The following is a 26,500-nucleotide window of genomic DNA, read 5'->3' on the forward strand; positions in this document are numbered from 1 at the left end:
CACCAAAATGAGCTCCGACTCCACAGCCCTGATGTCAGTATCGGGCGTCTGTCATTTTGCACTTCAGTTGTGAAATAATGGACACATCAGCAGCCCCATACTGTCATAGGTCCTAGTGCTATCCTCATGAAACGCCACCTATAAGTGAAGCTGTGGTGTGACTGGGGAGCCCCCGTGTCTGGGTGGCGGCTGCGGTGTGACTGGGGGGGGGAGCCCCGTGTCCGGGTGGCGGCTGCGGTGTGACTGGGGGGGGGAGCCCCGTGTCCGGGTGGCGGCTGCGGTGTGACTGGGGGAGGGGGGGAGCCCCGTGTCCGGGTGGCGGCTGCGGTGTGACTGGGGGAGGGGGGGAGCCCCGTGTCCGGGTGGCGGCTGCGGTGTGACTGGGGGAGGGGGGGAGCCCCGTGTCCGGGTGGCGGCTGCGGTGTGACTGGGGGAGGGGGGGGGCCCCGTGTCCGGGTGGCGGCTGCGGTGTGACTGGGGGAGGGGGGGAGCCCCGTGTCCGGGTGGCGGCTGCGGTGTGACTGGGGGAGGGGGGGAGCCCCGTGTCCGGGGTGGCGGCTGCGGTGTGACTGGGGGAGGGGGGGGAGCCCCGTGTCCGGGTGGCGGCTGCGGTGTGACTGGGGGAGGGGGGGGAGCCCCGTGTCCGGGTGGCGGCTGCGGTGTGACTGGGGGAGGGGGGGAGCCCCGTGTCCGGGTGGCGGCTGCGGTGTGACTGGGGGAGGGGGGGGAGCCCCGTGTCCGGGTGGCGGCTGCGGTGTGACTGGGGGAGGGGGGGGAGCCCCGTGTCCGGGTGGCGGCTGCGGTGTGACTGGGGGAGGGGGGGAGCCCCGTGTCCGGGTGGCGGCTGCGGTGTGACTGGGGGAGGGGGGGAGCCCCGTGTCCGGGTGGCGGCTGCGGTGTGACTGGGGGAGGGGGGGAGCCCCGTGTCCGGGTGGCGGCTGCGGTGTGACTGGGGGAGGGGGGGAGCCCCGTGTCCGGGTGGCGGCTGCGGTGTGACTGGGGGAGGGGGGGAGCCCCGTGTCCGGGTGGCGGCTGCGGTGTGACTGGGGGAGGGGGGGAGCCCCGTGTCCGGGTGGCGGCTGCGGTGTGACTGGGGGAGGGGGGGAGCCCCGTGTCCGGGTGGCGGCTGCGGTGTGACTGGGGGAGGGGGGGAGCCCCGTGTCCGGGTGGCGGCTGCGGTGTGACTGGGGGAGGGGGGGAGCCCCGTGTCCGGGTGGCGGCTGCGGTGTGACTGGGGGAGGGGGGGAGCCCCGTGTCCGGGTGGCGGCTGCGGTGTGACTGGGGGAGGGGGGGAGCCCCGTGTCCGGGTGGCGGCTGCGGTGTGACTGGGGGAGGGGGGGAGCCCCGTGTCCGGGTGGCGGCTGCGGTGTGACTGGGGGAGGGGGGGAGCCCCGTGTCCGGGTGGCGGCTGCGGTGTGACTGGGGGAGGGGGGGAGCCCCGTGTCCGGGTGGCGGCTGCGGTGTGACTGGGGGAGGGGGGGAGCCCCGTGTCCGGGTGGCGGCTGCGGTGTGACTGGGGGAGGGGGGGAGCCCCGTGTCCGGGTGGCGGCTGCGGTGTGACTGGGGGAGGGGGGGAGCCCCGTGTCCGGGTGGCGGCTGCGGTGTGACTGGGGGAGGGGGGGAGCCCCGTGTCCGGGTGGCGGCTGCGGTGTGACTGGGGGAGGGGGGGAGCCCCGTGTCCGGGTGGCGGCTGCGGTGTGACTGGGGGAGGGGGGGAGCCCCGTGTCCGGGTGGCGGCTGCGGTGTGACTGGGGGAGGGGGGGAGCCCCGTGTCCGGGTGGCGGCTGCGGTGTGACTGGGGGAGGGGGGGAGCCCCGTGTCCGGGTGGCGGCTGCGGTGTGACTGGGGGAGGGGGGGAGCCCCGTGTCCGGGTGGCGGCTGCGGTGTGACTGGGGGAGGGGGGGAGCCCCGTGTCCGGGTGGCGGCTGCGGTGTGACTGGGGGAGGGGGGGAGCCCCGTGTCCGGGTGGCGGCTGCGGTGTGACTGGGGGAGGGGGGGAGCCCCGTGTCCGGGTGGCGGCTGCGGTGTGACTGGGGGAGGGGGGGAGCCCCGTGTCCGGGTGGCGGCTGCGGTGTGACTGGGGGAGGGGGGGAGCCCCGTGTCCGGGTGGCGGCTGCGGTGTGACTGGGGGAGGGGGGGAGCCCCGTGTCCGGGTGGCGGCTGCGGTGTGACTGGGGGAGGGGGGGAGCCCCGTGTCCGGGTGGCGGCTGCGGTGTGACTGGGGGAGGGGGGGAGCCCCGTGTCCGGGTGGCGGCTGCGGTGTGACTGGGGGAGGGGGGGAGCCCCGTGTCCGGGTGGCGGCTGCGGTGTGACTGGGGGAGGGGGGGAGCCCCGTGTCCGGGTGGCGGCTGCGGTGTGACTGGGGGAGGGGGGGAGCCCCGTGTCCGGGTGGCGGCTGCGGTGTGACTGGGGGAGGGGGGGAGCCCCGTGTCCGGGTGGCGGCTGCGGTGTGACTGGGGGAGGGGGGGAGCCCCGTGTCCGGGTGGCGGCTGCGGTGTGACTGGGGGAGGGGGGGAGCCCCGTGTCCGGGTGGCGGCTGCGGTGTGACTGGGGGAGGGGGGGAGCCCCGTGTCCGGGTGGCGGCTGCGGTGTGACTGGGGGAGGGGGGGAGCCCCGTGTCCGGGTGGCGGCTGCGGTGTGACTGGGGGAGGGGGGGAGCCCCGTGTCCGGGTGGCGGCTGCGGTGTGACTGGGGGAGGGGGGGAGCCCCGTGTCCGGGTGGCGGCTGCGGTGTGACTGGGGGAGGGGGGGAGCCCCGTGTCCGGGTGGCGGCTGCGGTGTGACTGGGGGAGGGGGGGAGCCCCGTGTCCGGGTGGCGGCTGCGGTGTGACTGGGGGAGGGGGGGAGCCCCGTGTCCGGGTGGCGGCTGCGGTGTGACTGGGGGGGGGGAGCCCCGTGTCCGGGTGGCGGCTGCGGTGTGACTGGGGGGGGGGAGCCCCGTGTCCGGGTGGCGGCTGCGGTGTGACTGGGGGGGGGAGCCCCGTGTCCGGGTGGCGGCTGCGGTGTGACTGGGGGGGGGGAGCCCCGTGTCCGGGTGGCGGCTGCGGTGTGACTGGGGGGGGGAGCCCCGTGTCCGGGTGGCGGCTGCGGTGTGACTGGGGGGGGGGAGCCCCGTGTCCGGGTGGCGGCTGCGGTGTGACTGGGGGGGGGGAGCCCCGTGTCCGGGTGGCGGCTGCGGTGTGACTGGGGGGGGGGAGCCCCGTGTCCGGGTGGCGGCTGCGGTGTGACTGGGGGGGGGAGCCCCGTGTCCGGGTGGCGGCTGCGGTGTGACTGGGGGGGGGGAGCCCCGTGTCCGGGTGGCGGCTGCGGTGTGACTGGGGGGGGGGAGCCCCGTGTCCGGGTGGCGGCTGCGGTGTGACTGGGGGGGGGGAGCCCCGTGTCCGGGTGGCGGCTGCGGTGTGACTGGGGGGGGGGAGCCCCGTGTCCGGGTGGCGGCTGCGGTGTGACTGGGGGGGGGGAGCCCCGTGTCCGGGTGGCGGCTGCGGTGTGACTGGGGGGGGGGAGCCCCGTGTCCGGGTGGCGGCTGGGGGGGGAGCCCCGTGTCCGGGTGGCGGCTGCGGTGTGACTGCTAATTTAGACCCACAAATGAGTCTTGTAGTCCTGCTGCATTGTCGGGAATTTTATCTTTTTTCCCCCTCAGGCTATCCCGCCGCCATGGTGCAGCTCTCGCCGGCCAGTCCCGCAGGGAACGGGCAGCTGTCCCACCTCACAGGGGATACCAAGCAACATTCTGGTCTCGGCCCGCTGCAGTCCTCGCTCCAGACGTACGAGACCTACATGGAGAACGGCTTCATCAGCCTGAAACACAAGATCCGAAACATTGAGAAAAAGAAGGTAGAGGCCCCCAGATGGGTTTATCATTAAAATGGGGGTTTTTACTTTTGTAATCCAAAATGGCCGACTTGTATCCACCATTCTAGAGGTGGCCTAAATTAACCAATCAGAGCGCAGCTTTCTTTTCTTTACACTGCTTGGTAAAGTGAAAGCTGTTCTGTGATTGGTTGCTATGGGCTACCTTGGTAATTGAGGCCTAGCTTATTTTTTGGGTAAACACAAACTCTCAATGTCAATTTTAATTGCGTTTAATGGTGATATTGCAATTTTTATTTTATATTTTCGCCTTTTTCAGGTAAAACTAGAAGATTACAGAGAACGTCTGGGGAACGGGGAGGTGCTGAATCCGGACCAGCTGGTGAGTTGTTTAAACCTCTTAAATCTGACTATTTTCTGTATACAGGCCCTGTGCATACCTAGGTGTCTCCATGGTAACCGACCACCTCTTATTCTAGCTAGTTACAATGGCGTTCACACCATTTTTTGAGTATGAGGAAACTGATTTCTATTGAGCATATGTCCCTCTGGCAACACTTCCTGCTCAGAAGCTGAAGTGTTATGAGACGAGCCTTGAACCTTTCCCTATACCTGTACACTCAAATTTGTGTCTCCACTTATCAGGGCATGCTGAGAGTTGTAGTGTTATAGAGGTTGCTCCTGTCTCAAGGGAAGCTTTGCTTTACTTGCAGGAGGCCGTGGAAAAGTACGAGGAGGTCGTTCACAACCTGGACTTTGCCAAAGAACTGCAAAAAGTCTTCTCAGGCCTGAGCCAAGATGTAAGTCTGAAGACCCCCCAGGTCCATGTGCCTGTATCCTGAAATACTCTGTGCTGCTGGAGACCCACAACTCTCTGTAATTCAGTTTGTGACCCGCGGCTTGTCTCCTTATCCCCCATTATGACTGTCGTGTGCCCAGAAACTCTTATCCCAGACATGATGTGCATCTAGGAGTTTGTTAGTGTGTGTTAGTACAGGGGAATCCTTTCCTTTCAGTTACTCAAGGCTCAGAAGAAAACCCTCAGACGGGAGCAGACTCAGAAGATCGAGGTGGAGAAGAAGCGTCTGCGCACGGTGCTGGAGGTCCAGTACTTGTTGCAGGCCTTCTGCCAGGATCACGTACAGCTGGACTTTAAAGATGGTGTGAACGGAGCCATGTACCTCTCCTCCAAGGAGCTGGATGGACTCTCAAAGTTTGCCAAACTTGTCTGTCACAAGAGATTTCCACATATGAGGTGAGAGGGTTAAACAATGGAATGGACTCCAGAGCTGCGCTCACCATTCTGCTGGTCGATATTACTTGTTTGGTCACATTTCAGTCTTGAAGACGAGATGGATCAGTTGTCAGTTTACCTGTGGAACCTTCTGGAAGGCAATGAGAAGACGGTGGCTGGGACGAATTGTGAGTAATCCAGGAATTCTCGGTGTTCATTGTATGGCGGCGACCTCCTGGAACATCAGGGCCGTAGAGCATCCTGTGCTCCATGTTCACCTCTCGGGTGTTGTACAGAACACTTACTCCTGTATTGTATTCCTTAGATAAGTCCCTTAAGGACCTGGTGGGCCGGATGCTGGACTCAGGGTATTTCGAAAGTGTTCCAGATCCTCCACCTAAAAAACCTGAAATCTTACCAGAAGAAGCTCCAAAGACTAAAACCGGCCCAGTGTCTCCAACTCAACCAGGTGACTGTCAATAAAGTAGTAAAGTACAACATGGCAGTGGGTGACAACACTGGTCTGACCGGCCACCACTTGTCAGCACTTTAAAATCATGGCTGATTGCTATCCTAAAACAGCACTAGTATGGTAGCTCAGCTCCATTGAAGTCAATAGGGCAGAACCATGCTACCTCTTGACACTTGTACAAAGGGTTAGAAAAAAAGCTACATTAAGCGCAGAGCCTCAGCAGAGTACAAACTACCTGACACTGAAGCTCGAGTGGCATCTTTGATGGTAGCTGTGGTCAATATTTCACCTAACTTGCATATTTTGTCCCTAGAGTCCTTGATGGAACATGTAAAGTTGCTGCCTTCTCCATTGCCGCCTTCTCCTCTCCAGGAGCAAATTTCGGTGAGTTGTGTAAATTGGGTTGACTTGGCCACTAAGGACAAAACATTTTGGCCTACACCGTCAATGTCTATCTTTTGGTGTTTGACTATACCTGGTCCTGGGAACCTTCTAAAGACCTCCCAAAAACCACTATTCAGGGAGGTGGTGTTGGCATATGTAGTGGGAATTTTCCTCTGCTGTGGTCATGTGGGACCTGTCTCCTGGAGTGGTCTCTTCTTCTGCCATAACTGATCTTATGATTTCTAGACTCCCATAAGGCATTGTGAGCCAAAAATTGAGCAGTCGCCCAAAGCTGCAGAGATGCCAAAACCAGTTCTGGTTATGAAACCCTGGACTGGGCCCACAGCTGTGAAATTACAGGAACCACCAAAGAGGTGGCAGTCTCCATTATCGCTGATGCCACTGACCAAGCCCTGGGAGCCGAAGAGTGTCCCTCAGCCTGTAGCCCCCCAACCAAAGAAATGCGAGATGGAGTCTCCAAAGGAGGTAATGTGGGCCCTGCCTGATGCTAGGTCTGGTGGGGGCAAGCAATGAGTGGTCTGTCTAGATGTCCACCAGGCCAAGGGAACAAATGGGGCTTCTTGGGTACATGGTGATGGTGTATATGATTGATATGACTTCACTCTAAAGTCTGCCAGCCCCCCTCCTAAGTGTACGGGTCATATTGGAGAGCGCCCCCACCTAGTGGAGAAAGTTTACTAATTTTAAGAGTTAAATGACTCAAGTCCCAGTAGGTACCACAACCTTGTTATGGCTTCTCAATAAATCCAAGCTTCTGGCGTACGTCAGGAGGACACTTGGACCTTGTTCCTCCATCAATCACCTGACACTTATGACCGCTATCCTGTAAGGTGGACAAGCCTCTCCATTTTGGACTGAAAGCTTCCAGTTCTACCTTCGTTAACATTGTGTACTTTTGTTTAGAGACGCGAGCGGATTGCAAAACCTCAACCAGAAGTGAAAGCTCTGACCCCGCTCAAGGTAAGGGTTCTCTTCTGCTTGTCCTGTGGAGACCTGATCATGTGGACTAAGGTTGACTTTGGCGCAAAAAATTGACAGGTTGAGGGACAAATTCATAATCTTTACTCCACATGTGCTCTTAAGGCCAAAACATGGTGCAATCATTATCTTTAGGATCTGAAGATGCCGCTTATTCCCAGTGTGCAGATTGCAGTGAAGAAGCGGGAAGTCCCTGCGCCCATCTGTATAGCCCACCTGTCACCAGCGGAGAACTGTGCCCAGGTCTGTGATGTGAAATGCAATATGTAGGAAGGGACTAGAGGTGGTCTTGACCGCCAGTGTGGCTTTGTCAGGTGGCCGCCTTCACAATAAGTTGTATTGTGCGCAGTTATAAAGATTTGACCATGGTACTGTTGTGGCACTACAGTACAATGTGGATGACATGCCGGTGTTTCTGCCCCTTCAGCCCCATCGTGTGGCCTCACAACCGGCAGCTGAATTCTGCTACTCGCCAACTCTCCCGAAGGATCCGGAACTGCGGAAACAAAAGCTGGAGGATCTCATTGATCAGATCAAAGGCACCTACAACTTCATGCAGGTGAGACCACCCCAGGGATCTACACAATGGCCCTGAGGAGGAAACAAATGGAGGCTTCAGGGAAGTGCACTTCAATTTTTTTTTTTTTTTTTTTTTTTTTTTTTTTTCTCCCCAGGATTCAATGTTGGATTTTGAGTTTCCATCTCCTAGAACATCATCCTCACCAAGACTTCTCATAGAAGGTGAGTCTCCTAAACCCACCAGATGAGCTTGTGGTGGAGAAATTCTTGGTTATGACAGTCTGGCTGCTAACAGAGAATAGTGCACACCCTTCCCTCAACCACCACCCTCAAGTAACTTTTGTGTGGATGTCCTAATCTTTTACAATCTGATTTTCTTTTAGTTCCAGTGATGCCATCTGAAGCCATGGAAAGTTTAGAGGAACAGATTGTGCCAACAGAGCAGGTAACACATTCTGGTTGTATGGCGTGACCCTACGGCTCCTTAATATAAGACCCCACCCGATCTGCTCTGTAAGGCTGCATGTTCTTGGGTTAGTCAGCCAATCAAGGTACTGAGCATTTTCCTCCTAGGTTTCCACCCCACCACTCTCTACAGAACCAGCAGTTGACCTGGTCAGCCCCGTTCTGTCAGAACCAGAGGACTCTCCAACACCTGTCTGCTCCCCTGTGAAAGTAGGTAGAGACTTCGATTGGTCACTACGCAAAGTGATGTGTGGGGCGGAGTGGTGCGGGTTCACTCCATTCCTTCTATCCATGGCAGGTTCCTATCTCACCAGCCCAAAAGGTAGAGGTTCTGACACCAGAGCCGATTTATGTCCCGAACTCTCCACTGCCCGAGGCTCTTCCAGAAAGAAGTCCGGTGAGTCTTCTGCAGGGTTGAGGTCCATGTGTTGGTGCTAATCGTGATGAAGCCTTGGCTGGTGGCCTGAGGAGCTGTCCATGGTCATGAATGAGATAGTTTGGTCTGGTGTTGTGCTAACTTCTGGTTGTCAAGGCCTTTCCCTAAATTTTGGCTTCATTCAGTGTCTTCTGCGATCATGGGTGATATTTTTGGAACCGTATGGTTTGGTGAAGACTTAAAACCTTCTATATGGTTTATTCTTTCCTCCGTACAGACTCCTGTGCCTCTGCAAATTGAGCCGCTCCAGTCTCCAAGGACGCCGACCAATTTGCCGGTCCTGCAGCTGAAACTGGACGGAACCCCATTATCCACCAGGAGCCCCCCAATGTCCGCCCACACCTCTCCATTTCAAGGGATGCAAGCCGTGAGTCTCGGATATCGTGGCCTGTGACCCTGATGTGGCAGACATGGTGTAACTTGTGCAACCCCCTGCCCCAGTGGTATCTGATTCGTCTGGTTTGTGAATTCCCCCAAGTGGTGGAAATGGGTAGTAATGGGGGTAAAAGCCCCTCTTATGTAGCTAATGCCTCTAAATGTGGTGTCCTGATTCTCACATGTTGCACTTCTCTCCATCCAGGTTTTTAAAGTGACCCCTCCTCTGCCGGCTCGTAAGGAGATGGAAATTAAGGAGGATCCGCAGTATCCCCTGGAGTATCAGCAGACGTACAGCACCGCGAGTACGCAGACTCTGCCTCATGGCTTACTAGACCAAAACTGTGTCGAGCCGCCCTCCCTCATACCAGAGCCACTAATGGGTAAGAGAAGGAAATGTTCCCCTTATGTGACAGGCCAAGGGCTCGCTGGTCACCGGGGGGCTTCTGCCTGTTCTCCGGAGCCAGTCTGAGCAAACTGAGCTGCAGCCTTAGGAGGAATCTGAAATACGGAGCAGATCTGGAAGCTCCTACCTTGATATTTTGGTTAATCTTCTCTTAGGCAGTCACTATCCTGGAATCCCTCCAGTCAGCACTGGGAGCATGCCCATCTACACCTCCACCCCCAACCTCATGCCCCGCATTCCCCAGCAATGTATGGGCACCCGAGGTGGGATGTTGAGAGGAACCAGCCGCGGAGGTCGGATCATGACAAATGGCTATCGCTGCCAGACAAGCTTTAAAGGCAAGTTGGCTTCTTCTTATACTGTCCCTGGTACATCGCCCTGTCCTTGACACAAACCTTTCCTTTTGTTTAGGGCCAGAGACCTATAGAGGACCCCAGTGTCCTCCTAATGGGAGCTTTGGACATGTACCCTGTCCTGGGAGAGACTACACCTTCACCCAGTATATACCACGGGTAAGTCTAATCGGGGGCGGGCGAGAGGCTTCTATGAAGTGGGATGGGTGGCGCTCTCCATAGGACATAAACTTGGCTTGTTTATGAGCCACCGATGCTAAATGATGCATTAAGAACTTATGTTCCACTTTTTAGGACGCAAGCTCCCACCTGTGCCATAAACGAGGATCTGCTGCCCCTGTGGGCCGCTCCTCAAGAAGTGAGTACTGCAAAGTCTGAACCTAGTCAAAGCCACTAATGGCCGGGGGGGGGGGGGGGGGTTAGGTAAAGGGGGCCGGGGCCTGAGACAGCCGAAAAGGGGGGGGGGGGGGGGGTGTGTAAGGTGAGGCTTGATAGACGCTGGGGGGGGGCCTGAAAGACGGCCGGGGGGGGAGGGTAAGGGGGGGGCCTGATAGACAGCCGGGGGGAGGGTAAGGGGGGGCCTGATAGACGCCGGGGGGAGGGTAAGGGGGGGCCTGATAGACGCCGGGGGGAGGGTAAGGGGGGGGGCCTGAGACGGCCGGGGGGGGCCCTGATGGGCGGGCGGAGGGGGGGCCCTGATAGACGGGGGGGGGGGGAGGGTAAGGGGGGGCCTGATAGACGGCGGGGGGGGGGGGCCCTGATAGGCGGGCGGGGATAAGGGGGCCTGATAGACGGCCGGGGGGGGGGGGAAGGGGGCTTGATAGACGGGCGGGCGGGGGTAAGGGGGGCCTGATAGACGGCTGGGGGGGGAGGGTAAGGGGGGGCCCTGATAGACGGGCGGGGGTAAGGGGGGCCTGATAGACGGGCGGGCGGGGGTAAGGGGGGCCTGATGGGCGGGGGGTGCCTGATAGACGGCCGGGGGGGGGGGGGGAGGGGGCTTGATAGACGGCCGGGGGGGCCTGATGGCCGGGTGCCTGGGGGGGGTAAGGGGGGCTTGATAGACGGCCGGGGGGGTAAGGGGGGCTTGATAGACGGCCGGGGGGGGGGTCCTGATAGATGTGGCTTCCCAATTTATCCAGTCCACTGCAAAGAGGGGCAGATGACAAACCTTTGCTTCTCTTGTACTGAAGAATCCAGACCCAGATCTGTTCAACATGCGCCAATTCTCACTGACTCTCCTGGCGCATGCGTACAACTGAGATTGGTTATTGGCCCGAGTAAAAACTCCTTGCCCATGCGGTGTCTTTCTTCATATCCTGATGGAGTGTTTCATACAGTGATTCTCCTAGTTTAGGAACCGCACTCTGATATTTATTTGTCCTTACAGGTTGGACTGATTCTTCCCAGCTCGGGAACCCAGAAATGGAGGAAAGCTTCAACAGTACAGACTCCGGCCAGGGAGACTCCCGTAGCATGACGCCGGTAGATGTGTCCATGAGCGGGCAAGCAGCCACCATTTTGCCTGTCCACGTCTATCCTCTTCCTCAGCAGATGAGGGTGGCCTTCTCTTCAGCCAGAACATCTAATTTTGCCCCCGGCACTTTAGATCAACCAATCGTATTTGACCTTCTACTCAACAATCTGGGTGACACCTTTGATTTTCAGGTTGGGCGTTTCATGTGCCCTGTTAATGGCACATACGTGTTCATATTCCATATGTTAAAATTAGCCGTGAATGTCCCGCTGTACGTGAACCTGATGAAGAACGAGGAGGTGATGGTGTCCGCCTACGCCAACGATGGAGCCCCTGACCACGAGACTGCCAGCAACCACGCCGTCCTACAACTCTACCAGGGTGACCAGATCTGGCTGCGGCTCCACCGAGGAGCCATTTACGGCAGCAGCTGGAAATACTCCACCTTCTCCGGGTACTTGCTGTATCAGGACTGACTAGATACGGCTTCAGACCCACCGGCGGGATGGACAATGGTGTGAAGGACTGGACACTTCACGTTGGACTATGAGGTCTATGACCTGGGTACTGCCCCGATTATTGTAGCTTTGCACAGATAATGGACATTGTGGGGTGTCGTGATGGATCAGTGGCGGAAATAAAAAAAAAATTAATTGCAATCCATTTGTGAGGTCTCGTCAGTTTTTATATTCTCCATATACTATAGTGTTTGATGGAGGGTGTCACCTATACAACCTAATAACATTGGGTGCCTTGTTACCGGGGTGGGACCGGAATGAGGTAAGGACGATCTGGGGATGGCTGGTGCATGTGCCGTGAAGGTGTACCGGCCACTTCTCTACTGGATGGAGTTGGCATGTGGTGACTGATTTATGCCGGTGTGGAGACTTTTCGGTAACTTGCATATGGCACGCTTGGTGGCCCTCTCCCAAGGTACCTGATAATGGTTATGTAAAGGGGAAAAACCAAAGGCACAATCCTGGACAATGGTTAGAACAAAGGGCTCGGCTGCTCTATTCAGCTTTACTGTGTAGACTGGGGCAGAGTCTGCAGAGGACGGAAGATATTACTTCTCCATAGACTTATCTAGGCCTCCAGCATTACAGGATCGAGATTCTGTGCCACTGAGGGGACTTATGTGCCTATCCCGTCACTCCTTGGACACTTCCAGGGTATGATTGGCTATCTGGATGCTTTTCTGTGTAAGCTCTTCCAGAACACACATGCAGCAAGTGGTGCAATAAATAAAAGCTGAAGTGAGGAGGCCAGTGGCCTTATTTCTTATAGACTTTAATGACTTAAGAAGCAATTGGGGAGGGCGGGGGGCAGAGTTGCCCATTGTAGTTTCCCCCCCCCCCCTCCCACTCATCCTCACTAATGGCCCAGTGGAGTGGTGCCCCACCCTCCTCCTCGCTAACGGCCCATTGGGGTGGTCCCCCCCCCCCCCAAAATCCCAAATGGGTGCCTCTCCACCCCCCCATCCCCCATCCATATCAGTAATGGCCCATTGGGGGAGGGGTCCCCACTGATATCACTAATGGCCTATTGGGCCCCCCCCCCCCACCCCATATCACTAATGGCCCATCGTGGATATGATGATTGGATTGGTTGTCGGGCATGTCCTTCAGGATACACAGCAGTGCAGATGTTCAGGCTTTACTGGTTTTGTTGACTTTTATGATGCCTGAGGAGAGAAGGTAAATCAGACTAAGAAAAGACCAAACATTAAGACACTGCTCCCGGGAGACTAACGAGTGTGCTCCGTCCACACCTTGTGCTCACACTTCAATGCAGGTGATGGAAACTACTCGGCCCATAATAAGGCTGTGTTTAGTTTTTGACCCCCCCCCCCCCGTGACCCAGGCTTGACAAGCTATGATTAAAGGGGTTATCGGGCTTCTTTGACTTTTTTTTTTTTTTTTTTTTATTTCCCTATTGGGCTACATTAGGGCAGGTAAGTAGATGGAGACCACTTACCTGCCCTGCTGTCAGCCCCTCTCCCCCGGCTCAGAGTTGTCATGTGACCGTTCCTGCCGCGATTTTGCTGCTTCCGGTCATTTCATGTCAACATGGGCAGGGCCATGTTGACATGCAAATGTGGAACAGCATACTGTCGCCCTGCTGGGTGTCTACAGTGTGAGCCCCGCCCCCTTCCATGCACCCTCCCACACATTCCCCGGCACCTCCAGTAACCTCCCCCTGCACTGCTGTGGGGTCCGTGACCTGGGGGCGGGGCCTGGCGGCAGCTGCCGTGGTGTCAGCGCCAGCACCAGGCCCCCTGCTCAGGATCGCACATTCAAATATACCGGCATCACAGATCACCGATGCCGGTACATTTGAAAGTGCTAATGAGAAGCAGCGCAGCGTCTCATCACTGTCCCTCCCGCTGCCTGTGCTCTCTTCAGCACAGCGGTGATACCACTACAGTGCTGAAGAGAGCACAGACAGCGCGCGAACGTGCAGGAGCGGCGGGGACCGAGGACAGGTGAGTATGTATTCCCTACATATGTTCCCGATGGGGATGGGGGGGGGGGGGGGGGGTTGCGGAGCCGTGTGCGTGTGCGGAGCCGTGTGCGTGTGCGGAGCCGTGTGCGTGTGCGGAGCCGTGTGCAGAGCCGTGTGCGTGTGCGGAGCCGTGTGCGTGTGCGGAGCCGTGTGCAGAGCCGTGTGCAGAGCCGTGTGCAGAGCCGTGTGCAGAGCCGTGTGCAGAGCCGTGTGCAGAGCCGTGTGCAGAGCCGTGTGCAGAGCCGTGTGCAGAGCCGTGTGCAGAGCCGTGTGCAGAGCCGTGTGCAGAGCCGTGTGCAGAGCCGTGTGCAGAGCCGTGTGCAGAGCCGTGTGCAGAGCCGTGTGCAGAGCCGTGTGCAGAGCCGTGTGCAGAGCCGTGTGCAGAGCCGTGTGCAGAGCCGTGTGCAGAGCCGTGTGCAGAGCCGTGTGCAGAGCCGTGTGCAGAGCCGTGTGCAGAGCCGTGTGCAGAGCCGTGTGCAGAGCCGTGTGCAGAGCCGTGTGCAGAGCCGTGTTGATACCAGGTCAGGTGCTGGGGAAGAATACTGACAGGGAATGTGTGCAGGGGGTGGGGTAGGATACTGGGGTGGGGCTGGATACTGGGGTGGGGCTGGATACTGGGGTGGGGCTGGATACTGGGGTGGGGCTGGATACTGGGGTGGGGCTGGATACTGGGGTGGGGCTGGACACTGGGGTGGGGCTGGACACTGGGGTGGGGCTGGATACTGGGGTGGGGCTGGACACTGGGGTGGGGCTGGACACTGGGGTGGGTGGTGACAACTCTGACTGAGGTTCAGCACAGGAAGTGGTCATGTTTGCTGGAGCTGAATGTAAACAAGAAGCTGCAGAGAATAAAGGGATAATTCAAGAGGAACAAAAGTTAGAAAACAAAAAATAACAATGAAGGTGTGATTTATGACAATACAGCACAGATAAACTCAAACATTTTTGTTAAGCTAATGTCGGGCAACTCCATAAAGTTTTGCAATCTTGACTTTAGCACTTCAATATTAACACAATTAATGAACATGATTTCTTGCACTTACAGCTATAAATAAGGAGCGGCACAAAGGCTAGAGATCAGATAATGGCCACTCTAATAACAGTGATGTAACTTCTGTCTGTCACCACCTGGAATGGAAGCATTAAAGAAATCCATAAAATTATAGAGAGCTCCCTGTATACAGACATACATGATATGATACTGTCTGCAATCACCACTAGGAGGGGCTCTCTGTATACAGAGATACATGATACGATCCTGTCTGCAGCCACCACTAGGAGGAGCTCCCTGTATACAGAGATACATGATAAGATCCTGTCTGCAGTCACCACTAGGGGGAGCTCCCTGTATACAGAGATACATGATAAGATCCTGTCTGCAGTCACCACTAGGGGGAGCTCCCTGTATACAGAGATGCATGATAAGATCCTGTCTGCAGTCACCACTAGGGGGAGCTCCCTGTATACAGAGATACATGATAAGATCCTGTCTGCAGTCACCACTAGGGGGAGCTCCCTGTATACAGAGATACATGATAAGATCCTGTCTGCAGTCACCACTAGGGGGAGCTCCCTGTATACAGAGATACATGATAAGATCCTGTCTGCAGCCACCACTAGGGGGAGCTCCCTGTATACAGAGATACATGATAAGATCCTGTCTGCAGCCACCACTAGGGGGAGCTCCCTGTATACAGAGATGCATGATAAGATCCTGTCTGCAGTCACCACTAGGGGGAGCTCCCTGTATACAGAGATACATGATAAGATCCTGTCTGCAGCCACCACTAGGGGGAGCTCCCTGTATACAGAGATACATGATAAGATCCTGTCTGCAGTCACCACTAGGGGGAGCTCCCTGTATACAGAGATGCATGATAAGATCCTGTCTGCAGTCACCACTAGGGGGAGCTCCCTGTATACAGAGATACATGATAAGATCCTGTCTGCAGCCACCACTAGGGGGAGCTCCCTGTATACAGAGATACATGATAAGATCCTGTCTGCAGTCACCACTAGGGGGAGCTCCCTGTATACAGAGATACATGATAAGATCCTGTCTGCAGTCACCACTAGGGGGAGTTTCCTGTATACAGAGATACATGATAATATCCTGTCTGCAGCCACCACTAGGGGGAGCTCCCTGTATACAGAGATACATGATAAGCTCCTGTCTGCAGTCACCACTAGGAGGAGCTCTCTGTATACAGAGATACATGATAAGATCCTGTCTGCAGCCACCACTAGGGGGAGCTCCCTGTATGCAGAGATACATGATAAGATCCTGTCTGCAGTCACCACTATAGGGAGCTCCCTGTATATATAGATACATGATAAGATCCTGTCTGCAGTCACCACTAGGGGGAGCTCCCTGTATATAGAGATACATGATAAGATCCTGTCTGCAGCCACCACTAGGGGGAGCTCCCTGTATATAGAGATACATGATAAGATCCTGTCTGCAGTCACCACTAGGGGGAGCTCCCTGTATACAGAGATACATGATAAGATCCTGTCTGCAGTCACCACTAGGGGGAGCTCCCTGCATACTGATTGACATCCATAATAAAACAGTATATGCTGAGCTCCCCCTAGTGGTGGCTGCAGGCAGAAGTTCAGTCTATACTATGCAGGGAATCTGGAGCTCTGTCAGTAGAATCTGACGTTGATCAGCGCAGGATTGTGGATCTAATGTAAGAAAACAAAGAAATAGTAGAAAATAAAGTAATAATGAGCGTCTGGGCTCTAATTCTCAGATTGTCACTTACTGGAATCTCCAGTGACTCGTTCGTCCCTTCTGCGGTTTCCGGGGGGTTTGGGATCTTCTCTCTGGGTGATGGGTCCTATAATAGGAGAATTGATGAATGTGATCGTTGTGTAACGCCATGTTATACCGGATGACACTGTTCACTATATGGTACTAGCACACTGTATAGCACCATGTTTCCACTCACTATATGGTAATAGCACACTGTATAGCACCATGTTTCCACTCACTATATGGTAATAGCACACTGTATAGCACCATGTTTCCACTCACTATATGGTACTAGCACACTGTATAGCACCATGTTTCCACTCACTATATGGTACTAGCACACTGTATAGCACCATGTTTCCACTCACTATATGGTACTAGCACACTGTATAGCACCATGTTTCCACTCACTATATGGTACTAGCACACTGTATAGCACCATGTTTCCACTCACTATATGGTACTAGCACACTGTATAGCACCATGTTTCCACTCACTATATGGTACTAGCACACTGTATAGCACCATGTTTCCACTCACTATATGGTACTAGCACACTGTATAGCACCATGTTTCCACTCACTATATGGTAATAGCACACTGTATAGCACCATGTTTCCACTCACTATATGGTACTAGCACACTGTATAGCACCATGTTTCCACTCACTATATGGTACTAGCACACTGTATAGCACCATGTTTCCACTCACTATATGGTACTAGCACACTGTATAGCACCATGTTTCCACTCACTATATGGTACTAGCACACTGTATAGCACCATGTTTCCACTCACTATATGGTACTAGCACACTGTATAGCACCATGTTTCCACTCACTATATGGTAATAGCACACTGTATAGCACCATTTTTCCACTCACTATATGGCGCTGCTATAGTTTCCTCCTCCAATGTTACCTACAGGAAGCTGATGACTTACACTAATTACCAGTACTTCATTCACCACTTTCTCGGCTCCTGGGGGGCCGGGGGTCTCCGCCTCAGACGGTTTCTAGTAAAAAGGAAGAATGAAGAAATGCATGAAACAGATGTAAGAAAAGAAAACCAAGCTCTGTCCTGATAAAGAACACATACTTCAAGATCCAAGGGAAGGAATCTAGGGTGAGACATTGTAGAGTCTCCAGGAACAAAGACCAGAGCGACGCGAGGACCATCATCATCATCATCTTCTTCTTCCACATGCTCTGAACACAAGACATAGCCATGGAAATTCATTACTTCTCTAATAATAAGGTTCATTTACTGATTCAAGGGTTATCACATCTGCCATTATTCAGTACTATAATACTGCCCCTATGTACAAGAATATAACTACTATAATACTGCCCCCTATGTACAAGAATATAACTACTATAATACTGCCCCCTATGTACAAGAATACATCTACTATAATACTGCCCCCTATGTACAAGAATATAACTACTATAATACTGCCCCCTATGTACAAGAATACATCTACTATAATACTGCCCCCTATGTACAAGAATACATCTACTATAATACTGCCCCCTATGTACAAGAATATAACTACTATAATACTGCCCCCTATGTACAAGAATATAACTACTATAATACTGCCCCTATGTACAAGAATATAACTACTATAATACTGCTCCTATATACAAGAATATAACTACTATAATACTGCCCCTATGTACAAGAATATAACTACTATAATACTGCCCCCTATGTACAAGAATACATCTACTATAATACTGCCCCCTATGTACAAGAATATAACTACTATAATACTGCCCCCTATGTACAAGAATATAACTACTATAATACTGCCCCTATGTACAAGAATATAACTACTATAATACTGCTCCTATATACAAGAATATAACTACTATAATACTGCCCCTATGTACAAGAATATAACTACTATAATACTGCCCCCTATGTACAAGAATATAACTACTATAATACTGCCCTCTATATACAAGAATATAACTACTATAATACTGCCCCCTATGTACAAGAATACATCTACTATAATACTGCCCCCTATGTACAAGAATATAACTACTATAATACTGCCCCTATGTACAAGAATATAACTACTATAATACTGCCCCTATGTACAAGAATATAACTACTATAATACTGCCCCCTATGTACAAGAATATAACTACTATAATACTGCCCCTATGTACAAGAATATAACTACTATAATACTGCCCCCTATGTACAAGAATATAACTACTATAATACTGCCCTCTATATACAAGAATATAACTACTATAATACTGCCCCCTATGTACAAGAATATAACTACTATAATACTGCCCCCTATATACAAGAATATAACTACTATAATACTGCCCCTATGTACAAGAATATAACTACTATAATACTGCCCCTATGTACAAGAATATAACTACTATAATACTGCCCCCTATATACAAGAATATAACTACTATAATACTGCCCCTATGTACAAGAATATAACTACTATAATACTGCCCCCTATGTACAAGAATATAACTACTATAATACTGCCCCTTATGTACAAGAATATAACTACTATAATACTGCCCCCTATGTACAAGAATATAACTACTATAATACTGCCTCCTATGTACAAGAATATAATTACTATAATACTGCCCCTATATACAAGAATATAATTACTATAATACTGCCCCCTATATACAAGAATATAACTACTATAATACTGCCCCTATATACAAGAATATAACTACTATAATACTGCCCCTATGTACAAGAATATAACTACTATAATACTGCCCCCTATGTACAAGAATATAACTACTATAATACTGCCCCCTATGTACAAGAATATAACTACTCTAATACTGCCCCCTATGTACAAGAATATAACTACTATAATACTGCCTCTATGTACAAGAATATAACTACTATAATACTGCCCCTATGTACAAGAATATACCTACTATAATACTGCCTCTATGTACAAGAATATAACTACTATAATACTGCCCCTATGTACAAGAATATAACTACTATAATACTGCCTCTATGTACAAGAATATAACTACTATAGTACTGCCTCTATGTACAAGAATATAACTACTATAATACTGCCCCTATGTACAAGAATATACCTACTATAATACTGCCTCTATGTACAAGAATATAACTACTATAATACTGCCCCTATGTACAAGAATATAACTACTATAATACTGCCCCTATGTACAAGAATATAACTACTATAATACTGCCCCTATGTACAAGAATATAACTGCTATAATACTGCCCCCTATATACAAGAATATAACTACTATAATACTGCCCCTATGTACAAGAATATAACTGCTATAATACTGCCCCCTATGTACAAGAATATACAGTGCCTACAAGTAGTCTTCAACCCCCTGCAGATTTAGCAGGTTTGATAAGATGCAAACTTCAAACAAGAGCAGGATTTATTAACAGATGCATAAATCTTACAAACCAACAAGTTATGTTGCTCAGTTAAATTTTAATAAATTTTCAACATAAAAGTGTGGGTCAATTATTATTCAACCCCTAGGTTTAATATTTTGTGGAATAACCCTTGTTTGCAATTACAGCTAATAATCGTCTTTTATAAGACCTGATCAGGCCGGCACAGGTCTCTGGAGTTATCTTGGCCCACTCCTCCATGCAGATCTTCTCCAAGTTATCTAGGTTCTTTGGGTGTCTCATGTGGACTTTAATCTTGAGCTCCTTCCACAAGTTTTCAATTGGGTTAAGGTCAGGAGACTGACTAGGCTACTGCAACACCTTGATTTTTTTCCCTCTTGAACCAGGCCTTGGTTTTCTTGGCTGTGTGCTTTGGGTCGTTGTCTTGTTGGAAGATGAAATGACGACCCATCTTAAGATCCTTGATGGAGGAGCGGAGGTTCTTGGCCAAAATCTCCAGGTAGGCCGTGCTATCCATCTTCCCATGGAAGCGGACCAGATGGCCAGGCCCCTTGGCTGAGAAACAGCCCCACAGCATGATGCTGCCACCACCATGCTTGACTGTAGGGATGGTATTCTTGGGGTCGTATGCAGTGCCATCCAGTCTCCAAACGTCACGTGTGTGGTTGGCACCAAAGATCTCGATCTTGGTCTCATCAGACCAGAGAACCTTGAACCAGTCTGTCTCAGAGTCCTCCAAGTGATCATGAGCAAACTGTAGACAAGCCTTGACATGACGCTTTGAAAGTAAAGGTACCTTACGGGCTCGTCTGGAACGGAGACCATTGCGGTGGAGTACGTTACTTATGGTATTGACTGAAACCAATGTCCCCACTGCCATGAGATCTTCCCGGAGCTCCTTCCTTGTTGTCCTTGGGTTAGCCTTGGCTCTTCGGACAAGCCTGGCCTCGGCACGGGTGGAAACTTTCAAAGGCTGTCCAGGCCGTGGAAGGCTAACAGTAGTTCCATAAGCCTTCCACTTCCGGATGATGCTCCCAACAGTGGAGACAGGTAGGCCCAACTCCTTGGAAAGGGTTTTGTACCCCTTGCCAGCCTTGTGACCCTCCACGATCTTGTCTCTGATGACCTTGGAATGCTCCTTTGTCTTTCCCATGTTGACCATGTATGAGTGCTGTTCACAAGTTTGGGGAGGGTCTTAATTAGTCAGAAAAGGCTGGAAAAAGAGATAATTAATCCAAACATGTGAAGCTCATTGTTCATTGTGCCTGAAATACTTCTTAATACTTTAGGGGAACCAAACAGAATTCTGGTGGTTTGAGGGGTTGAATAATAAATGACCTCTGAATAAACGTTTCACAATTTAAAAAAAAATTAAAAAAAGAAATAACATTCTTTTTTGCTGCATTTCACACTTCCAGGCTGATCTACAGTCCAAATGTCACAATGCCAAGTTATTCCGAATGTGTAAACCTGCTAAATCTGCAGGGGGTTGAATACTACTTGTAGGCACTGTAACTACTATAATACTGCCCCTATATACAAGAATATAACTACTATAATACTGCCCCCTATATACAAGAATATAACTACTATAATACTGCTCCCTATGTACAAGACTATAACTACTATAATACTGCCCCTATGTACAAGACTATAACTACTATAATACTGCTCCTATGTACAAGACTATAACTACTATAATACTGCCTCTATGTACAAGAATATAACTGCTATAATACTGCCCCCTATATACAAGAATATAACTACTATAATACTGCTCCCTATGTACAAGAATATAACTACTATAATACTGCCCCTATGTACAAGACTATAACTACTATAATACTGCTCCTATGTACAAGACTATAACTACTATAATACTGCCTCTATGTACAAGAATATAACTGCTATAATACTGCCCCTATATACAAGACTATAACTACTATAATACTGCCCCTATATACAAGACTAAAACTACTATAATACTGCCCCCTATGTACAAGAATATAACTACTATAATACTGCCCCTATATACAAGACTATAACTACTATAATACTGCCCCTATGTACAAGACTATAACTACTATAATACTGCCCCCTATGTACAAGAATATAACTACTATAATACTGCCCCTATATACAAGACTATAACTACTATAATACTGCCCCCTATGTACAAGAATATAACTACTATAATACTGCCCCCTATGTACAAGAATATAACTACTATAATACTGCCCCTATGTACAAGAATATAACTACTATAATACTGCCCCTATGTACAAGAATATAACTACTATAATACTGCTCCTATGTACAAGAATATAACTACTATAATACTGCCCCTATGTACAAGAATATAACTACTATAATACTGCCCCCTATGTACAGGAATATAACTACTATAATACTGCCCCTATGTACAAGAATATAACTACTATAATACTGCCTCCTATGTACAAGAATATAACTACTATAATACTGCCCCCTGTGTACAAGAATATAACTACTATAATACTGCCCCCTATGTACAAGAATATAACTACTATAATACTGCCCCCTATGTACAAGAATATAACTACTATAATACTGCCCCCTATGTACAAGAATATAACTACTATAATACTGCCCCTATGTACAAGAATATAACTACTATAATACTGCCCCTATGTACAAGAATATAACTACTATAATACTGCCCCTATGTACAAGAATATAACTACTATAATACTGCCCCTATGTACAAGAATATAACTACTATAATACTGCCCCCTATGTACAGGAATATAACTACTATAATACTGCCCCTATGTACAAGAATATAACTACTATAATACTGCCCCTATGTACAAGAATATAACTACTATAATACTGCCCCCTATGTACAAGAAAAAAACTAATATAATACTGCCCCTATGTACAAGAATATAACTACTATAATACTGCCCCTATGTACAAGAATATAACTACTATAATACTGCCCCTATGTACAAGAATATAACTGCTATAATACTGCCCCTATGTACAAGAATATAACTACTATAATACTGCCCCTATGTACAAGAATATAACTGCTATAATACTGCTCCTATGTACAAGAATATAACTGCTATAATACTGCCCCCTATGTACAAGAATATAACTACTATAATACTGCCCCTATGTACAAGAATATAACTACTATAATACTGCTCCTATGTACAAGAATATAACTACTATAATACTGCCCCTATGTACAAGAATATAACTACTATAGTACTGCCCCTATGTACAAGAATATAACTACTATAATACTGCCCCTATGTACAAGAATATAACTGCTATAATACTGCCCCCTATGTACAAGAATATAACTACTATAATACTGCCCCTATGTACAAGAATATAACTACTATAATACTGCCCCCTATGTACAAGAATATAACTGCTCTAATACTGCCCCTATGTACAAGAATATAACTGCTATAATACTGCCCCCTATGTACAAGAATATAACTACTATAATACTGCTCCTATGTACAAGAATATAACTACTATAATACTGCCCCTATGTACAAGAATATAACTACTATAGTACTGCCCCTATGTACAAGAATATAACTACTATAATACTGCCCCTATGTACAAGAATATAACTACTATAATACTGCCCCTATGTACAAGAATATAACTACTATAGTACTGCCCCTATGTACAAGAATATAACTACTATAATACTGCCCCTATGTACAAGAATATAACTACTATAATACTGCTCCTATGTACAAGAATATAACTACTATAATACTGCCCCTATGTACCAGAATATAACTACTATAATACTGCCCCTATGTACAGGAATATAACTACTATAATACTGCCCCTATGTACAAGAATATAACTACTATAATACTGCCCCTATGTACAGGAATATAACTACTATAATACTGCCCCTATGTACAAGAATATAACTACTATAATACTGCCCCTATGTACAGGAATATAACTACTATAATACTGCCCCCTATGTACAGGAATATAACTGCTATAATACTGTTCTGTGTGTACATTATATTGGTTCTTTACCTTTCCTCACATGTATGTTGCTCCTCAGGTCGTTGAATGGTCGGGGACCTGCACTCGGCAGCAGTACGTCCCCGCATCCCCTGCGGTGGCCCCGGTTATGGTGAGGGTCACGTCTCCCTGTTCTATGCCCCCCAGTATCTGGTATCTGTCAGATTTCCTCCAGGTGACTCTGTCCCCATCGGTCCAGATGATCTCGTTATTACACCCGGACATTGGGCAGGCCCCTCGGCCCCAGCAGACGCTGTGTGTCCTCCTATATACTGTATACCTGCAGGGCAGCCGCACTGTACCCCGGAATGACCGCGCCTCGTCCGATCCTAGGAAAGCTGGGGACACATTCAATGGTTTCTGGAATAATTAGATTAGAAAATGTTTGCAGACTGTATAAGGCCGTGATTCTTACCTGGGTGAAACAGGAGGATCAGTCCAACAGTGAGGAGGCCCCGGAGCTCCATAGCCTCACAGTCTGCTCAGTGCTGGGGCCGATCTCACGTCCTGCACTTTACATGGCGGAAATGTGACCACAGCAGTCACCGGCGACACGTCAACCGCCAGACACAGGATGTGGGGAGCAGCGCTGCTCCATGACTAATGCGGGGCGCACTGTATATAGGGGGGTCTATACCATGGCAATAAAGTGACCGCCCATCTCCTCCGTCCTCAGTATTCAGTGACAGCCCGGCTCCTCCGTCCTCAGTATTCAGTGACTGCCCGTCTCCTCCGTCCTCAGTATTCAGTGACCGCCCGTCTCCTCCGTCCTCAGTATTCAGTGACCGCCCATCTCCTCCATCCTCAGTATTCAGTGACAGCCCGGCTCCTCCGTCCTCAGTATTCAGTGACTGCCCGTCTCCTCCGTCCTCAGTATTCAGTGACTGCCCGTCTCCTCCGTCCTCAGTATTCAGTGACCGCCCGTCTCCTCCGTCCTCAGTATTCAGTGACCGCCCGTCTCCTCCGTCCTCAGTATTCAGTGACCGCCCGTCTCCTCCGTCCTCAGTATTCAGTGACCGCCCGTCTCCTCCGTCCTCAGTATTCAGTGACCGCCCGTCTCCTCCGTCCTCAGTATTCAGTGACCGCCCGTCTCCTCCGTCCTCAGTATTCAGTGACCGCCCGTCTCCTCCGTCCTCAGTATTCAGTGACTGCCCGTCTCCTCCGTCCTCAGTATTCAGTGACCGCCCGTCTCCTCCATCCTCAGTATTCAGTGACCGCCCGTCTCCTCCGTCCTCAGTATTCAGTGACCGCCCGTCTCCTCCGTCCTCAGTATTCAGTGACCGCCCGTCTCCTCCATCCTCAGTATTCAGTGACTGCCCGTCTCCTCCGTCCTCAGTATTCAGTGACCGCCCATCTCCTCCATCCTCAGTATTCAGTGACCGCCCGTCTCCTCCGTCCTCAGTATTCAGTGACCGCCCGTCTCCTCCATCCTCAGTATTCAGTGACTGCCCGTCTCCTCCATCCTCAGTATTCAGTGACTGCCCGTCTCCTCCATCCTCAGTATTCAGTGACTGCCCGTCTCCTCCGTCCTCAGTATTCAGTGACCGCCCGTCTCCTCCATCCTCAGTATTCAGTAACCGCCCGTCTCCTCCGTCCTCAGTATTCAGTGACCGCCCGTCTCCTCCATCCTCAGTATTCAGTGACTGCCCGTCTCCTCCATCCTCAGTATTCAGTGACTGCCCGTCTCCTCCGTCCTCAGTATTCAGTGACCGCCCGTCTCCTCCATCCTCAGTATTCAGTGACCGCCCATCTCCTCCATCCTCAGTATTCAGTAACCGCCCGTCTCCTCCGTCCTCAGTATTCAGTAACCGCCCGTCTCCTCCGTCCTCAGTATTCAGTGACTGCCCTTCTCCTCCATCCTCAGTATTCAGTGACCGCCCGTCTCCTCCATCCTCAGTATTCAGTGACTGCCCGTCTCCTCCATCCTCAGTATTCAGTGACCGCCCGTCTCCTCCATCCTCAGTATTCAGTGACCATCCGTCTCCTCCTTCCTCAGTATTCAGTGACCACCCGTCTCCTCCGTCCTCAGTATTCAGTAACCGCCCGTCTCCTCCGTCCTCAGTATTCAGTGACTGCCCGTCTCCTCCATCCTCAGTATTCAGTGACCGCCCGTCTCCTCCATCCTCAGTATTCAGTAACTGCCCGTCTCCTCCATCCTCAGTATTCAGTGACCGCCCGTCTCCTCCATCCTCAGTATTCAGTGACCATCCGTCTCCTCCTTCCTCAGTATTCAGTGACCGCCCGTCTCCTCCATCCTCAGTATTCAGTGACCGCCCTTCTCCTTCATCCTCAGTATTCAGTGACCATCCGTCTCCTCCTTCCTCAGTATTCAGTGACCGCCCGTCTCCTCCTTCCTCAGTATTCAGTGACCGCCCGTCTCCTCCATCCTCAGTATTCAGTGATCACCCGTCTCCTCCATCCTCAGTATTCAGTGACCGCCCGTCTCCTCCATCCTCAGTATTCAGTGACCGCCCGTCTCCTCCATCCTCAGTATTCAGTGACCGCCCGTCTCCTCCATCCTCAGTATTCAGTGACCGCCCGTCTCCTCCATCCTCAGTATTCAGTGACCGCCCGTCTCCTCCATCCTCAGTATTCAGTGACCGCCCGTCTCCTCCATCCTCAGTATACAGTGACCGCCCGTCTCCTCCATCCTCAGTATTCAGTGACCACCCGTCTCCTCCATCCTCAGTATTCAGTGATCGCCCGTCTCCTCCATCCTCAGTATTCAGTGACCACCCGTCTCCTCCATCCTCAGTATTCAGTGACCGCCCGTCTCCTCCATCCTCAGTAGACAGTGACTGCCCGTCTCCTCCGTCCTCAGTAATCAGTGACCACCCGTCT

The 26,500-nt window shown here is 51.4% G+C and overlaps 1 protein-coding gene and 1 long non-coding RNA gene across 2 annotated transcripts in view; one reads left to right on the plus strand and one right to left on the minus strand.

The window, feature by feature from the left end:
* Nucleotides 1-11,552, plus strand: part of LOC142302566 (caprin-2-like) — a 46,359-nt gene extending 34,807 nt beyond the window's left edge. The window contains exons 2-22 of the mRNA XM_075343670.1: nucleotides 3,640-3,833; nucleotides 4,129-4,191; nucleotides 4,523-4,609; nucleotides 4,826-5,064; nucleotides 5,149-5,231; nucleotides 5,369-5,512; nucleotides 5,829-5,899; nucleotides 6,146-6,385; nucleotides 6,824-6,880; nucleotides 7,034-7,141; nucleotides 7,326-7,457; nucleotides 7,573-7,639; nucleotides 7,801-7,862; nucleotides 7,991-8,092; nucleotides 8,181-8,279; nucleotides 8,536-8,685; nucleotides 8,899-9,076; nucleotides 9,255-9,437; nucleotides 9,511-9,611; nucleotides 9,747-9,810; nucleotides 10,840-11,552. Of these exons, the coding sequence (XP_075199785.1) occupies nucleotides 3,640-3,833; nucleotides 4,129-4,191; nucleotides 4,523-4,609; nucleotides 4,826-5,064; nucleotides 5,149-5,231; nucleotides 5,369-5,512; nucleotides 5,829-5,899; nucleotides 6,146-6,385; nucleotides 6,824-6,880; nucleotides 7,034-7,141; nucleotides 7,326-7,457; nucleotides 7,573-7,639; nucleotides 7,801-7,862; nucleotides 7,991-8,092; nucleotides 8,181-8,279; nucleotides 8,536-8,685; nucleotides 8,899-9,076; nucleotides 9,255-9,437; nucleotides 9,511-9,611; nucleotides 9,747-9,810; nucleotides 10,840-11,402 (2,987 nt within the window). The 3' untranslated portion in view covers nucleotides 11,403-11,552. The remainder of the gene's footprint in view (nucleotides 1-3,639; nucleotides 3,834-4,128; nucleotides 4,192-4,522; nucleotides 4,610-4,825; nucleotides 5,065-5,148; nucleotides 5,232-5,368; nucleotides 5,513-5,828; nucleotides 5,900-6,145; nucleotides 6,386-6,823; nucleotides 6,881-7,033; nucleotides 7,142-7,325; nucleotides 7,458-7,572; nucleotides 7,640-7,800; nucleotides 7,863-7,990; nucleotides 8,093-8,180; nucleotides 8,280-8,535; nucleotides 8,686-8,898; nucleotides 9,077-9,254; nucleotides 9,438-9,510; nucleotides 9,612-9,746; nucleotides 9,811-10,839) is intronic.
* Nucleotides 11,553-16,204: 4,652 nt separating this feature from the next.
* On the minus strand, nucleotides 16,205-17,360 carry LOC142300960 (uncharacterized). Its single transcript, XR_012752685.1, has 3 exons — nucleotides 17,288-17,360; nucleotides 17,133-17,204; nucleotides 16,205-16,274 (listed from the first exon to the last, which is right to left on the minus strand). It is a non-coding gene; the product is annotated as an uncharacterized LOC142300960 (long non-coding RNA).
* Between the last annotated feature and the right edge of the window lie 9,140 nt (nucleotides 17,361-26,500).

This window comes from Anomaloglossus baeobatrachus, chromosome 4 (genome assembly GCF_048569485.1).
Source record: "Anomaloglossus baeobatrachus isolate aAnoBae1 chromosome 4, aAnoBae1.hap1, whole genome shotgun sequence".
Classification (NCBI taxonomy): domain Eukaryota; kingdom Metazoa; phylum Chordata; class Amphibia; order Anura; family Aromobatidae; genus Anomaloglossus; species Anomaloglossus baeobatrachus.